Genomic DNA, 16,572 nt, shown 5'->3' with positions numbered 1-16,572 from the left:
ACTAATATTCTACAAATGAGTTTTCATAGGTTTTATTATAAAAATTATTATATAATTTATACACTAGATATTATAATGTCATAAATTATGAAGACGCAAAAGTGTTCTTGAGATGTCTATTTCTGGGGTGGGTTAATCAATCGCGATCCAACGATTGTCCGCAGTTTTCTTTTCGTATTATTCAATCATTTATTTAAAACTGGATCTGATTATTTTATATATATATATATATATATATTCTTGTTATAAAAAAATGTGACTTTTATAATTTTGAAAAGAAACGTCAGTCTGAAAATTACGAACAAAATGTAGATCTCGATATCATAGGAATTGCCCACCCCAAGCTTAAAGTACTATAGTATAAATCGATACTTCTCAGCCATTTTATATTTACAAGCGGACGGCATGACATTTCTTTTTTGATGCCGATTCTTTCTGCATTTTACGAGCACGAAGTAATCGTCGGTATAGCATCAACTTATGCACGCCAGTTTTTTGCCCAATACCATAACGAGAGTTTGTGGAAAAGTTTACTCCTGTTTTTAAGTAGTTATGTTATGTATAGATGTGTGTATTACGTGCTTTATACGCATGTATTATATACTGCAGTTACGATCGGTGTATATATTTCTAATTAAAACGTGATTTCTCGAGCTATTTTTTTTCTCGCTACACATTTTCTCCGCACTATACACTTTTCTTCCTTCTCATCGCGATTGCAAACATTGATAGTAGACGTATTCGGTAACAATTGGTACACGCCAATAATCAGAACAATGGTCCCTACGATCGTCAATGAGGACGCACTCATTGTCAGCGATATTAGCGAGACGCCCATCGCAGCATTTGGTCCCCTTGGTCATCCAGGATGTCACCAGTGACCATATGGATACGCCCATCATTAGAATATCCCCTTTATTAACAACGGGCATCAAGGGTGTTTCTCAAGCAGGCGTCTCGCTTCTGTCGCTTGCTCGATGAGTGATCGATCGCTTCGTGCTCTTGAAAGACGGAAACGAAATCGGGCAACAAAATATCATGACGATTTCCTTAGTTTTAATCGGTACGATTAGAAGGACTCTGCGTGTCGGAAATATTTTTACTTTGTCGACTCGGATATTGCTTTTCTATGGCGTTGCAACGTTGCCGTACTTCTTTCCTATCACTTAAAGATACGATAGACTTGCCTATGCGCCAATCAGCGAGATCTTATACCTATTTACGGCAGTAAATAGGCGATAAGTAAGTAGGCGGCGGAGGGAACGCAATAGGCCACGGGTGAGACGTTTATGTTTATGTTTTTTTTCCCTTTTAAATAAATCGCATTACGAAAAGTTAAAAGTCAAAAACTTAAAAGAATCAGATGTTTTTAACAGAATCTTCATTACGTATTAATATGTATTTTTGTTTTCTCTCGTCAATCAGTAAGATTAATCGTTTAATTAATATAAAAAAAAAACACCGAGTAAAAGAATATCAATATATTCATGTGATTAGTCGAAACTAAAGATATTAATATCATAATTGATATAATGTGATTGACTTGTATTTTATCACGCAGCCCATTTTAAACATGTCAATGTAGTAAACTTTTCAAAATTTTATTAAAATTGGTACCGACATTCTTGCAATATTAATCTTTATTAAAATATATGTAAATAAATGTAAAGGGACAGTAAAAATTGCACAAGAACTAAAACGTAAGTTTGCTTCATATCGTAAAATATCACAATCAAAGTAATTAAATATGTAAATTTGTTAAGTAACTTGAAATACACAATAAGTAGTAACAGCCTTATCGGACAGCCATATGAGAAAGCACAATGAAACAAAGTTTAATTACAAATTAAAGCTATTATTCTACCAAATATATCTTTTTCGATTTGTAGCATTTGTTAGGACGAATTTTACCTAATGCAGCAGTAATTGTAAAGCGACGCAGAAGTTCGTCACGTAAAGAACCGATGGCGTACTAGAATTACAATGAAATAAACATTGAATTTTGCTTGTTTGCCATCCCGCTAGTTTACCTTTACAAGGTGATCAGTAGGCAGTCCCCCATTGATCTTCTCTCTCTCTCTTTCTCTCTCTCGCTGTTTTCCCCACTGAAATCACACCGCGAGCTGAGTTTCAGGCACGCGCTTATTTTCACAGGCACGCTTCAGGTACCGATACCGTATTTTTCATTATTTTTAATAGTTCTCCACCAACGATTTTGTTCGATCGTAGGCAACGTAGAACGACGGTGTCGTCGGCAATTCCTATGCTCGCCGTCGGCGCTTCATATTGCAACTAGTAAATATTCGGAAATGTAAAAAACAATGGATGATGTCGATTCGCAATTCGGTGACGATCATCTCGGTTCGCAAGCATATGCAGAGCGAATAACTATATTCGCTCGATACTGCGCGCGATATTTGGTTTTACGCGTTAGCGACTCCTGCTCCTCTATAACTTTATCACTTCCAAATATTTACATGGAAACCTATATCGCTGCATCTATATAACGTTTCGGACAAAAGTCTGGCTCGAAGAAATCGCATTGCGATAAAAGCACACTGGCAGCTTCCATTATCCTCTTTGAGCACATGCGACATCGTACATTTCCAAGAGGCTCGTATTTATCATTGATAATCGAGTTGACAAGATTAAGTGGAATGTCAATGATATCTATACGAAGTGTGAAGAAAATCTTCGCGTTCGCGCAAAAATGAGCGTGATTTATATCACGCGTGGAATACGAACACGTAATGCACCATCGCGAGGCGCTAAAAACGAATTGTAGCGAATTTTTTCTTTCGCACGATGATCATACGTATCACTTTTACGTGCTATCTGATTTTGTTTCTAATACTTTTTACGACATTACTATGCGTATAATTTATGCGAAAAATTTCACGCAGCTGCAAGAGAAGATTTTAACAAAACTCGGCCAACTATAATTTTGCAGAATGTAAAAGTGCGCGTTTTTTTTAAATAAGTATTCTGCGAGTTTTATTCATTTCTACGTGGACGAGAAGTTTTCTCACAACCTGTCACACTTGAGCAATGTTTCGAATGATCTCGGCACTTGGCAATGACGACACGATGCGCATCTGCTGACGACTCTCCGTCGTTTTGGCATAAGGACAACCGCGAGATAAATCGAAATGGCATGTTGCAGGAGCACCGATACTTTGCACAAAGATGTAACATTGTGGATCACCTTCATGAATCTCGTGGTCTCTTTTCAAGATAAATGACCTTTCCCGCGAGAATGTGTTATCTCACTTTGCAGCAAAGCGAAGCGGAAAGCTATCGTGGGCGACAAACAAACAAACGATCTTTTATAGAAACGGTCATCTGTTGAAGTAAAGAGATCTCTTTTGTACATAGTGTCCACTGCTCTTTCAAGGCTCCTTGTAAATTCTATTCGTGTATCCGTGTGTAGTTTACATCCGAGTTGGATCGAGTTCGCGATGGAAATAGAGGTAATCGGCGCGCATGTCGATCATGCGCGTTTCAGGAAACATCCGTGTGAAAATATTCCGAATGTAATCGCTAAGAAATTGATTATATCTAAAGAACTGGCACAACGGGTGAATGGGGCTGGAGAGTGAATCAGATTTCAAATTAAAAGGCTCACTCGATTCCATTTTTGTTCATTTCGATTTTTCATTTATCTTCGAAACTTTGACCGATCATCGAAACCATCGATTCATTAATATTTTCAATTATTTTTTTTTTTTCCGAGTTTTTCAATATCATACAATTTACTCTCCGGCTGCATTCACTCGCCAGTACAATATATATCGTGAAAATAAGCACAAAGTACTCGTCGCACGAGCGAGATGCTCGTGGCGCTGTGTTCTCCACTTTATTGAAAACTCACACACTACTCTTATTGCGCGTCTCTTAGTGTAACATGATCATTATCAATTTTCCAACAAATTGGTAATGGAAGAGGATAGGAAAAGAAAGCTGGCGATAGCGAGTGGAGAGAAAAAGTTAGTGGAAAGAACGCGAGAGTGAAAAATCAAGCGCGGTGGCGAAAGAAAGATGCAGATCGTAAGCCCGGAATTAATGAAATCGTGTATCGTATTAGAGACGGGAATACTGGATAGAATACTTAAAACGCAGCACTCTGCTTGTAGCAGTGTCATCCTTGATAAATCCTTACGGTCTATGATGTAATTGTTAGATGAAAATCGACGTGCTATATCGTCCGAGTTAATAATCCGCGAATCGCTTTTACTTGACCAGTAAATGGCAGAACGAATGCGTTTTAGCGGTGGACACTCGAGATCTCGATTCCGCATTTCTGATCAATCACTACGGAGTGTAGCAAACGGGATTATTAACGCTAAGAATAATGAACACTTGAAAATTGCGAATGGAAACCTCGACGATAAATTCTCCAGCACGAGAGAGATACTTACGGAGGCTTATATAGGAGAGAAGTTTTAATCCGTTTTTTTCCGTGTGCCCTCATAAAAAGCGGCATACGCGCGACATCGCGTTTTCACCGTCTATATACATACATCTACGAGTGTCCACACGTGACGTACGAGAGATACAAATCGTGCGTGAAGGGAAGTGTGTCGCGTCGTGCGAGGCGTCCCGCCGTCGCCGAGTCGCCGAGAAAACGGCGAGTTTCCCGGATGTTGTCATAAATTATTTAAGTATTGTCATCGACTCCGAATGCCGTACATACACTCGACATACGCCGCGACCAAAGAGAGAAAAAGCGAGAACGTGGCCGTGCCGCATCCGCGTCGGTCCTTGGGCCTGACAATACCGGGAGCGAACGGGATGGGCTGCCTTTTCCCGTGCATCACTGTATCTCACAAAAAGACATCTTATTATTCACTTCCTTGGTCTGCTCCTGATCCTGGCTGTTGCCGCCTTCGCTCTTCGGACTACCCGCCTCTTCTATGGAGCCCCCACCGCTGCCGTGGGGGCACATCGATTGTCATCTAAGCGCCAAAGTGGATATCATCGGCGGTCGGGACGGTTTGTTGTCAAGAATCCTCTCGATCTCGCTCATTATGTTCGCGTTCAATTTCGGGATAAGCTGAAACAGGCGCACCGCGACGTTCCTATTAATGACATTTTTGCCATTGCATTTCATTTTTAATCAATCGCGGGAGATTAATTGAAATATTTTTTATTATTGCAATTTTAAATTAAAAGATAATAATAATTTAATTTTGAATAGTTATTCTTGATTTATTAGCAGAGTTGATAAAAGACAAAGAGAAAGGACGCGTTAACACAATATCGATCGCATTAAATTTCTACAAAGTTTCCTACGCTAAGTGAAACACACACGCGCAATCAGATCAGTTAAAATTTATCATCTAGCGGAAAGTTTATGAAGGATATCTCTGGCAATGATAAAAAAAAACTGTAAATTCGATGCCAGCTAATCTCATATCGCTTAGTACAAATAACCTTCCGCGAGATAAACGTCTCGTTACCTGCAAGCTTTGGAGACTCTCGTACAATTGATCTATATTGGATGCACCGAGCAAAAGGCACTGAACACTTTCATTCTTTAAGGACCACGCGATGGCCAGTTGTCCAAAAGAGCATCCCAATCTTTCGGCCAGAGCGTACACGTCCCGCAATTTATCCGAGTATTTCCGTGTTTCTTCGTCGGCGGGTTTCTCTTTCCACGCGTAATCCTGCGTCAAGGGAATAAACAACCTTAGTTCGGGAATAAACGCCTAACCGGAACAATGACGTTGTGTACTTTATGCTCAGAAATAACAATAGCGGATAATACCATAAGTCGGCGAATGCAAGCTTTGGAATAAATATAGATGGGCGCTGACGTGTTATAAAAGTTAAATTATAATTGCATGTGCACGTTATTTCTAGAAAAATGCTACTCGCAGTGTAATCGTACCTCCTTGTATAAAGATTGAGTTTCATCCTCCGTCCAACTGAACGAGGAGTATTTGTTCTGAAATCATAGATATTATTCTCTTTATTTAGGTAGATCTTAATAGTTTTCATTAGAGATTTAATTCATCGATATTTCAACAAATTTTATAAAGAGCAGCGTCACGAAATGATTGAACATCGACTCTATAATAAATTCTTGATGTTCTGATTTACTTAGTCATACTTTGGATACTTACTTTGTAAGAGGATCTCGAGAGGAACGATACTCCGCAATCTTCCGGCTTCGAAGAAACCATTCCGATGGTAACAGTAGACCATGCCATCAAACCAACACCTATAAGAAATCACGGCAATTACTTTCGAACGATTCGTATCGCGATCCTCTGCCGATCACACACAGTCATTGAGTGCACGTAAAAAAAAAGCTTCTTTCGTTAATGCATTATATGGCGTTAGGTGAGAATCCGAGTTTAATTACCAATTTTATTATACAATTCTGGCATATAGAGTTCAGGTTTCTCCCTGTAAAAGAGATGATACTCCGCTTGCTCAACGATCGGCGTCACGCAATTAAATTGCCGACAATTCGTATAGGCTTCCATAATCTCCACGGGCGTCCATCGCGATGTACCCCAGTACATTACCCAACCTTTGCTTATAACGTAATTCATAGCGCGAACGATCTCTGAAACGGGATCATGTGAGTATGTGAGATACAAGTGGCAACGGGATCGCTTTGTCATGAAAAAATGTCAGATATAACGATAAATTAATACGTGAAACATTATTCTGTGTTAAACGAGTTTCTTTTTAAACGAGTAAACTAATATCTGTTTAAAAAAAAGAGCAAACGTGTGTTTTAAAGCGTATAAAGGGGATAAAGGTAAAATGGCCGGATAGTTTTCACTTGCATTTTTATACTTGCAATCTTTCACATACATTTTTCACACGATATTGAAGCATACATTAACGCTATACATAAACACAAGAAGACGTTTATACAGATATTTATGAAAAGAAAAAAAATTATATATATATATATATAAGATACATACACTTTTACGACAATAATTTCTCATTTTCTCTATAAAAGTATTGAGTCTAGACAGAAGCGTACAGTAACTATTACGGCACAGTGCAACTGCCAAACATCAAATCGTCACTATAATTGAGATTTATATTTTAGTTTCTTCTTTTAATTTCTCGTAGATGGACTAGAAGGTCCTTAGAAAATTTTTCATGTCTTGTGTAATATTGTATTGCGTTATGCGATATGGAACTAATTGTAAGTGAGATTTTATCGGTTTTGAGTTTTGTACTAAATAAATGTCTTCATTAATTATTAAATCATATTCTATAATAAATGCATTGCATAGCATTATTCGACAAACTTGGGAATATTTCATAAATAATAATAACATATTGTTGAATCGGTTTATCGTACTATGTTAACTTGTTTCTTCTCAAAGCTTTAAAGATTATTTTTATTTGTACTTAATCTTTGCGAAAATTGATTTTACCTTTATCCATAAAAAAACATAATTTATCTGCAAAATGATATTTCCGTGAAAAATTATTTTTAATCGATTACTGACAAAATATTGATGAAGAGCGAAATGTTTCTTCAAGCTTTTAATAGTAAAATTGATGGAAAGCTTAATAAATCTTAAATAAATCCAGATTAAAACTGCAATAAATTTGTCCCGTTATTAAAGATGTTTTGAGAAGAAATTGAAACAAACTGTTAAAAGCGCATATGGTAAATTTGATATAAGAGGCGTTACTTTGATAATACATGAACATTGAGTTTGCTTCTAATCTTTTGATATACTGAATATAATTTTCCATTGTTGCTTTTCTACTACGTAAACACTAAAAATGTTGCTTCTACTTGTTAAATTGTGCGTTATCGTAATTGACATCTTCAAAAACATCGGTTATTATCAAGATTACAATACCGCAGTACGATGCCTCGTGCAATGAAGTGCCGCAAATGATTGAATAATGGAATGGATGAGGAAGGATTTGAATCTTTGAGTAATTGCTCGCCAGAGAAGTAGGAGAGTTGGAAAGTTACCTTCCATCGGACACATTGGATCGACTTTGTGGATCATGACAATGTCGATGTACGACAGTTGCAGCCTGACGAGCGAAGCTTGCACGGACTCGATTATGTGTTTCCGCGATAGCCCGCGACCCTCGCTCCTATCAAGAATGGTAGACATTATCAATCTCAATATATAATGTACAAATTAGTATTACTAAGGATCATGAGAATGTGAGCGATGTGCGGCGTCGTGCGATTCCCTCATTTCTCTCGTCATGGCATTAAATGCCGGCGAACCGAAACAATGACAAACAACGGCTTGTAACGCCTAAAGGCACGGAAACCTAGTTATCGATCCACACGTCAAGGCAAAGTCTCATATTCGCACCGTCCACTTAATATTAATCGAGGCCGTCTCGCGTACGAGATTCACTTCTGTACGATATCTCGCCGTCGGGTTCTGTGATTTTCGAGGTGAAAAAAAAATCGCGCATCTCTACGGTATCTGGCGTAACGCTGTTATCGATTAGTCATCGAATGACGTACCACTTCGATCGGCTTAGAAAATATGTTTTAAGGAATGGCTCTGTTTTCTGACATTGTTCTAGATAGGAATACACACATATATATATATATATATATATGATTAGTAAATACGCGCGATACGTGATAAAGTATCAATAACCTTCGCGGTATTAATGACGGACAGCTGTCAGCTTGTTCTTGATAACGATTGAAAAAGTTGTAATTCTGTGGATTTGTGTATCTGTTCTGTGAAATCGGGGATTAGGTTGAAAATTTTTGATACAATTCTTCTTCTTTCACAAAGATTATAAAATCATAAGACGATTTCAATTTTTAACGTAACAAAAATCGACACTTTTTAATTCCGTCTACACATTTTACGATTCGGCACAAAGACTACGTACAAAAGTATCTAAGTATTTCTCTTATGGTCTACACAGAATACGCTAGTGGGGAGCGCGAAGGGGTGAAGTACGCAGGTACGTTAAGCGTAAGTTCGATTACACTGAAGCCATCGATCGAGAAGCACACATTTATATAAAAAAAAAAAAGAAAAAAACGCGCTTTCGCGTGCAGCAGCGTTACAACAACATCGAGAGCCACCGACGAGAGCCAACTACCAAATATCCGCTATCATGAATGCTCGCTAACACCGCCACCAATGACGACGCGCAAGACGGCACGGCATATTCTACTCACTTGGTGTTCCAGTAAATTTTCGTCGTGACGACGTAACTGGAACGATTCCAGGCGCGTCTCAGCAAGATACGACCGAACTGGATTTCCGCGCGGTGTCCGCTGTGAGCCTCGCTCAAGTCAAATACATTAATCCCGCTGTCGTAGGCGAGCGCCACAACGGCCTCCGCGGTTTCCTCGCTGCCGCAGCCGCCCACGCCGAAAGTGGTCCATGTTCCTGCGCGCATAAAACCAATCAAGCGACATCAGCGACCGTTTGCCGCGGCTTGGCAGAAAACCGTGCGATCGAAATCGCGACAGCAAACGATGCGTCATCTGCTCGGGCTGCGATCTAGTATCAGCACATTTAGCTCACTCATTTCGCAAAAAAGGGAGAGAAAGAGAGAAATAGAAAGATCATTCCGCCAGAAGATAGGATGCTAGCGTGCAAGGCCGACTCGAAGAGTCGATTTCAACTTTAAGTTTCGACTCTCTCTAAAATTTCGCGAGAAATAATCAATTTTGCTTTTAATGTAAATAGTAGTAAAAATAATAATGATATTATTATAACTGGATATGATACAATAAATTAAGTTGTTGCAAATTAAATTTAAATTACGTTATTGATTAGCTTATTATTGCAATTTATTTCTTAAATTTTTCATCTTGTTAATTTTAATTTAAATCTTTATTATGCAAAGATATAATTTATTCAAAAAATTAAAAAATTTTGTTTTTCACTCCAAAATCTATTAGCAAATTATTTTAGATTTACACTCTAAAAATATTCAGCCGGTCTTGCTGGCATAAAAATATTGCGACAGAAAACATGAAGCTTATGCATTAGAGAAGATTATGATAATCAATGAATGAGAAACAATGAGCGAAGCGATCGCGAAAGAATCTGCGAGGCTGAAATAATGCGCAAGAGAACATCGCGAGAGCAAACTTGTCTTCGCTTCAGTCAACATACATTTATAGAACGTGCAAAAGTGTGAGACATGTCTCTCGCTAATAAACAGTCTGAAGAGATAGAGTATTCTTGAAGAAAATATATTCTTGACAGGGATTTGCGTCGTCAGACGAGATATTAATAAATTGAAGCGTTTACCAGATATGTAGCGATACGTCTCTTTGTCTGCGCAAGCCGTGTGAATTGTGTGTGACTGTGTGTCGGTCGTGCGATTACGCGCAAACGATCGGCTATAGGTCAGAGCACGTTGTGTATATATCGTGTCTACAGAAGCGCGCGGCGGAAATCAAGCTGTGCGCGACGGTGGCAGGAACAGTATTACAAGAATTATGAATGCGAGAACGATGAAAATCGACACCCACGCGTCTCGGCGGGCCGGGTAATAAAAATCCGATAGCCGTGGCGGATGCATTCCAAGATCGATTTTGTGATATGTGCGCCAGTCGGAAAGTGGGTCTAGGTTAGCCGGAAAAGCCGTCGCGAGATCTCAGAAATGACTCTACTGAAAGAGGGGTATACATTCAGCGTACCTAATCCAACATTGGAAACACGTAGACCGCTTTTGCCCAAGTTGCGGTAGCGAATACCTGGCGAGGGATGCTGCAAACGTTGCGCTTGTGCGGCAATGCAGCTAGTTAGTAGCTGCTCTTTCGTTCCGGTCGTGTTGCTGCAGTGCACGCCCGAGTCTGCACCGCCGCCGCCACCGCCGCCGCCGCCGCCGTTGAACTCTTCCATACAATCCAGACTTGCTATGGGTGCACGGCAGCTGCGCATACAAGGTGCACGAGTTATCGCGTATCGATGTCGATACGTCGCTTGTTTCGTAGCTGCGTACGTTCCGCGGAACACGGACACCGCCGTGTATGTAACTCGGCTACGGTCGATCGGTGTCTCGGGATATCTTAGGCGCACAGGATGCTCGATCGAGAGCGAATATTCCGCGACGGACGCTATCGTCTTTTGCGAATCTTTAATTTTGCAAGCTCTCCTTCACAATTTTCAGCTTCTTAGAAACGTGATAATGCTCAGAAGGCAATTTTCAACATTGTGGCAATTTAATCTTGCATCTTACATCTCTGTTGTAACAAATTGGAATTGATCGAACAATAGAATGCGCTATTTGTTTACATCCCCGAAACTTATCTTGCAATTTTAATAATTAAATGATTCCGTAATCATTGATATTTCGCCATTTAAATAATTACCATTTCTGGTTATCAGTTCAGTGTTAACGCGATCAAAATTCAAACATGAATAATTCGAGGGGCGATCAATCATGAGCATAATTGCCCACGTTAAACGCCACTACTTCGATGTGTGATTCAGGTTGTTCCGCGCTGAAATCGAGCCGCTCATCAGTATCGTCCGACGAAGCTCGGTTGCACCAACAATCCGAATAAAGTAAGTTCGCCTCAGAGCAGACCCCTTTCGCTCTCCCCTTTCAGATTATACTCGCGCGCATGATACAGACAACCCCGAGAAGGAAAACTTATTTGCGGCCAAAGTTAGCTCCAAGTGACGTTAGTGCAACCGAGTCTAAGTGAGCTTCACTCGCACACTTCAGTGCTCCCGCAGCTCATGTTACTCGCTTGAGTTAGGAGCGGCGGCATCGAGCGTGCCGGTATATGTATAACGATCATCGTCGCGTCAGCGGCACATCCCCATCGAATTACTCGTGTTTGAATTTTCGTTCAGCGAGCGAGCCCGTCGCTGGCGCAGTTTTAGAAACTACTATTGCGAGCGTCTAGATGCGCCGCGTTACGTCTGTGCCCCTTTAAAAGCTAAAACTACCACCGCGAGTCCGCCGCCTCCGCCGCCTCCGCCGCCGCCGACGCCGCCACCGCCGCCGACGTCGCGATGTGGGTCACCGGCGCGGGGACGGCGCGGCACAGCATAGGTTTCAGGTCGTGGAATATCGTCTTCTCGCTCGAGTGCTCGGTATACCGTGTATACCGACCACTTTGCCCAGACATGATCACTTTGTGAGCTAGCCGCCTTTAATAATTAAAGCTCCGCCGAAATATCCGCGATAATCGGCTTGCGGAACGACCTTCGATCGATATAATAGCATTAAGTGAAATGAAGGGTGCAAAAAAACGAAGGAATCCGTACCGCAAAAGAGCTCAAAGAGCGCGCGGTGGATTCCGACAGTTTTTAAACGCTTTTTTTCTTTCGGAAGAAAAAAAAAAGAGAGTGAAGATGAGGAAACTTGCAAACCGCGGGCTTTTAATCCTTTCGAGATTTTTCATTTATCAACTTTACATTCTAAAGACAGACATGTGATATAAATTTTTACTTCACTGAATTCCTGATGAATATATATATTATTTCAATGTTTTTAAACAGAATGTGTACCGTCGCGTTAGATTCGGCACGAAACTATCTTACTCATTTTTCATGTCTGCCGTAAATTAACAAAATGAGATTATCTAAGATCTTGGAGCGGAACTTTTTAATTGAATCGTGCACGATATTTCATGCGCGGCTCGCTCCGCGATGACATTTGCGCCCGCTTCGAATTCGTTTCTGTCTTGCGACTGCGGCCAAATGTAACATTGATAAATTGCGGGGAAAACGGCGGAAAAGTGGATACTTTGTTTCCTTGACATTAGACGCTACTACGTACCGATAAATTGTAGGCAGTGGGTATGAATCGTCGTCCTCCATACTGCTGTTCGTGTTTGCGTTGTTGTTTGTATCATTTCCCGCTGTCGAGGTATTGCCAAGATTACACAGCATTAATCGCGACATTACTAAACGTTAGTGAGAAAACGTTTTCAGTCTATCGGAACACTTCGGGGGGGGTGAATGGGACTTGGCGAGACAGGCCGAGATATCGCGGTACGGATACCACGTACAGACTCAACGAGTACACACGTACTTGACTCTTAATGCGGCAACCGTACCCGTCGGAAACGTATTTACGGAATTTCGCAATTCTCTATCGTGTCTTACCGCGTGGTCTCCTCCGTCTCTTCGGTCGCTCGGTGCGCTTTCTCTTTGCTTTGATATTCTAGCGTAATCGGCGAGTGACAAAACGAGCATCGCTCAATTCGTATCCCCCCCCGAAAAAAGAAACGTATTGTACGTACAGGCTACATGTAGAGATCGATTACGCGGATCGAAAACGTTTTGCGATTATTGCACGTACGACGTGTAGGCACTGTAATTCAACTCTTCTCCCTTCTCGTTACGAAATCACGCTTTTAGGCACCACTTTTTGAAGAGTTGATAAAACTTGACAGCTTTCGCAGTAGTCGGGCACAGTCCGCGTTCGTGTTCTCGGGGTGGGGAGGGGGGGAAGGGGGGGTTATGACACACAGCGTTTCGCGGCTACTCGATACGCGCTAATCAGCGGATTGTTAAATGTCGGTGTGCTTCGCGACGAAACTACGGGCTAAGAGACGAGAATGGTCGATATGAAGCTAGGATATGTGATACGATTTCTAAACAGCATCGGCCGTGCCGCCGACACGGAGAGTATTATACGAAGCGGTGCGATGGCAACGATCGCGCTCGCTGCGGGGGCTACAGTTTCGCGCTGCGATCATCCATCGTCGGTCACCCCGTACGTCTCCGCAGTGTCACGAGGACCGTCCGCCGGCGTTTCTTCCTGTTCCCGCGTAGACTCCCGTAACGCGCGTGTCGCGGGTCACGTAACGCGTAACGCGGCAACGATAAGGTACATTATCGGACAGCCGCGAGTCGGGTCTGTGCATAAGTACGTGCCCGCGAGATGATCGTCCACCGGCGCGGCGCGGCAATAACGAGTCTTCATAAAGAAACACACACAAATCGCAAACGAAACATCGGTGAAAAATGGGGACTAGAGAGAGACGAGAGGCGAGAGTGTGCCGTGCTCCCAGCGCGGTAGGCAACACACACCGCTCGGGCACTCGCTGCGATTCCCCACCTTTCCCGGAGGGAGCGCGATGCAACCCCCGTGCAAGACCCTTCCTCACCGCACTCTTCCACCCTCCGACGGGTGCCGATGTCTGCGCGCGCAACCCTCGACGCGCCAAATCGCGAAATTTGTCGCGAAAGGCGCATGACGCGGCACGAGTTACGACAATCTCAATCCCGGCGTTGCTCGCCGTCGCGCCCTTCATCGGGTGCGAAACGGCGCCGCGGATAAAACCGTTATCACCGCCGTGTCCAAAGTGTCGCCTGCGATAAAAGCGGCGCGGTTACGCAATTTTATACGCTGCGCGTAATCGGAAGATTACGGCAATTCGCTACCGGTCGTTATCGCAAGCGACGCTTCGAATGTTCAGATACCGATAGATCACGGCCACCGTGCGAAGAGTAGCTCTCGTCGTACTATCGCGATTTTTTTGTCTAGTAGGACAGACGTTGCACGAGAATTGAAATTTTTTTTTTTTCATTTTTATGTGTCGGATTAAATCGGCGATTTAAGCGTCGCTGAAACGCGAGGGATTTTGCGTGGTCCTCGTGTCTCATCAATTCTGTCGTCGCATGGTTCGACGTTATTCTATATAGATCCTATATAGATGCTATCCGCATCGTCGACGACGCGTGCGCGCACCACCTTCGCTAGGTCTTGTCTTGGAGGCTACAGGAACGACGATTGCGGTGCCCGTTTTTCTACAATGCATCTTTTTTTTTTTATATTTTTAAATAGAGGCAAGCGCTCACGCTTTGAAATATAAAAACCCGACGGCAGGTCTTAGAAAGCTTTTTACACTACGGCGATAAATAATTATCGAATGAAATTTTTATACTTTTTTTTTTTTTTTATAAATCATGGACTCATTTTTATTACCAAGAGCTAACAAAGGAAGCGATAAGTATGTTAAATTGTTTGAGACGGGGGGAAACATGTGTGCAGCAGCATTCGGCGCGCGCGTGTTACTCCTCCCGCACCGCCACGCGTACGCGCGCGCATCCGTACACTCACATGTAGAAAAAGACACACACCTACGGACCCGTGCACGTACATGCATACATACATACGGAAATATAATCAACGTAGGAAGAAGGGTTTTGTGAATCAACGGTCTCACCGGCAACGCCGCATTGCAGATCTGCCGCGCCGACACGCAACTGACCCCTCACCACCATCATAGCCAACTGCACACACGCACACATACACACGCTTACACATAGCTACATACATACACACATACGGTATGCAGAGAGACTCGAGTACACCGATTTATCCGGCGCGACAAAAGCAACACCGATCTACGGGACAAATACTTGGCATGATTCAAACATGTATGACGTTGTCGCAAACAATGGCTCGCATTTGAAGCTTGTCCTCAAGCAGACTCTAACTCGAGCACCGTAGCTGTCGGCGCTATGCGTACGGTGCTCTGTTGCCGAGAGAATGTACTCACTTTGACAGCGACCGATCGCGACGCATTCACAACTAATACCGCTCGACGCCTACGGAGGATAATTACGGAATGACCACGGTATTTAAGAGGATGCGACGAAGCGTGGATAGACCGAAAGGAAGAACGCGTTTCGCGCGTTTCGTGCATTCTTACCATACCGCTGCCCACGAAACGATGACCGGTTCGAGGCTGGTGTGTCACGGATGCGGGTTGACGTTTGCGCCGCTCGTAGGACCGAAATACCTGTCGCTATTCACACAGCGAAGCGACACAGAATCGCATACGTACCTGCAAGCAGCAGACGGAACTCGCGACGCAAAATATTCGAGGGAATTACGCTCGGCGCGTGAGCGACGTCCCGTCCGACTCGGATCTTTTCATACATTGCAGAGTCTGCGAAGAGCCAGACGCTGGTCCGCTGGTAAACTCGGTCGTTGAATCCGTGCCAAGGCCCGGGTTTTTAGGAATCCGTGTGTACGAGCGACCTGCATCTGTGTGGACTTTAAATAAAATCACGTCGATATGCGATAGAACGATCGGTATTCCTTCAAGTTCCGTACTCGATTTTTCCGCTCCGTTCGATAATCGATCCTCAAAGCGGATGCGTCGCGAGAAAAAAATTTCGCTAGCGGCAAATGGCATAAATCTCGCATCATTCGATATTCGTGTATGTTGTTGTGATATATTAATGCTCTTGTGAACATCGGAACTGCCGATATCTATAGCGCGCTATCGAAATAGCGAGTCGAGATTTATGAACGCTTTGGCAAATATAAAGTTAAAATTTTTTTTCACACAGCTGTTGAGATTTAGCTAATAATTTAACGCGATTAAAAAATTTTATACGTACAATGATATATTGTTCGCGAACAAATTGCGAATTTTTAAAGGAGAGAAAGAGGTCATTCTATAACTTTAAAAATAAAATATATCTGCTTTAAAAAGTTTGTCACCTCTCTACTACTGGCACTTTGTGCCATGATTTTAGTCCGGAGAGAAGAAAAGAGGGAAGGAGAGAGTTTCAAGTTAGATTAGACTCCGCTAGCGTGCTATACGGTTTCTTGTGACGTGAACTTGTATCGCGAAACTGGTAGACGAAATAT

The 16,572-nt window shown here is 42.3% G+C and overlaps 1 protein-coding gene across 1 annotated transcript; it reads right to left on the bottom strand.

Moving 5' to 3' along the window:
* Positions 1-16: 16 nt before the first annotated feature.
* Hk (Hyperkinetic) lies at positions 17-15,869 on the bottom strand. Its single transcript, XM_067354915.1, has 10 exons — positions 15,758-15,869; positions 12,736-12,817; positions 10,640-10,875; positions 9,161-9,374; positions 7,967-8,094; positions 6,368-6,574; positions 6,126-6,223; positions 5,891-5,947; positions 5,460-5,666; positions 17-5,053 (listed from the first exon to the last, which is right to left on the bottom strand). The coding sequence occupies exons 1-10, from the start codon at positions 15,852-15,854 to the stop codon at positions 4,952-4,954; spliced, it is 1,428 nt and encodes a 475-aa protein (XP_067211016.1). The 5' UTR covers positions 15,855-15,869; the 3' UTR covers positions 17-4,951.
* Between the last annotated feature and the right edge of the window lie 703 nt (positions 15,870-16,572).

The sequence above is a fragment of the Linepithema humile genome, chromosome 5, assembly GCF_040581485.1.
Source record: "Linepithema humile isolate Giens D197 chromosome 5, Lhum_UNIL_v1.0, whole genome shotgun sequence".
NCBI classification, from domain to species: Eukaryota; Metazoa; Arthropoda; class Insecta; order Hymenoptera; family Formicidae; genus Linepithema; species Linepithema humile.
This window is presented reverse-complemented; position numbering and strand designations above follow the sequence as displayed.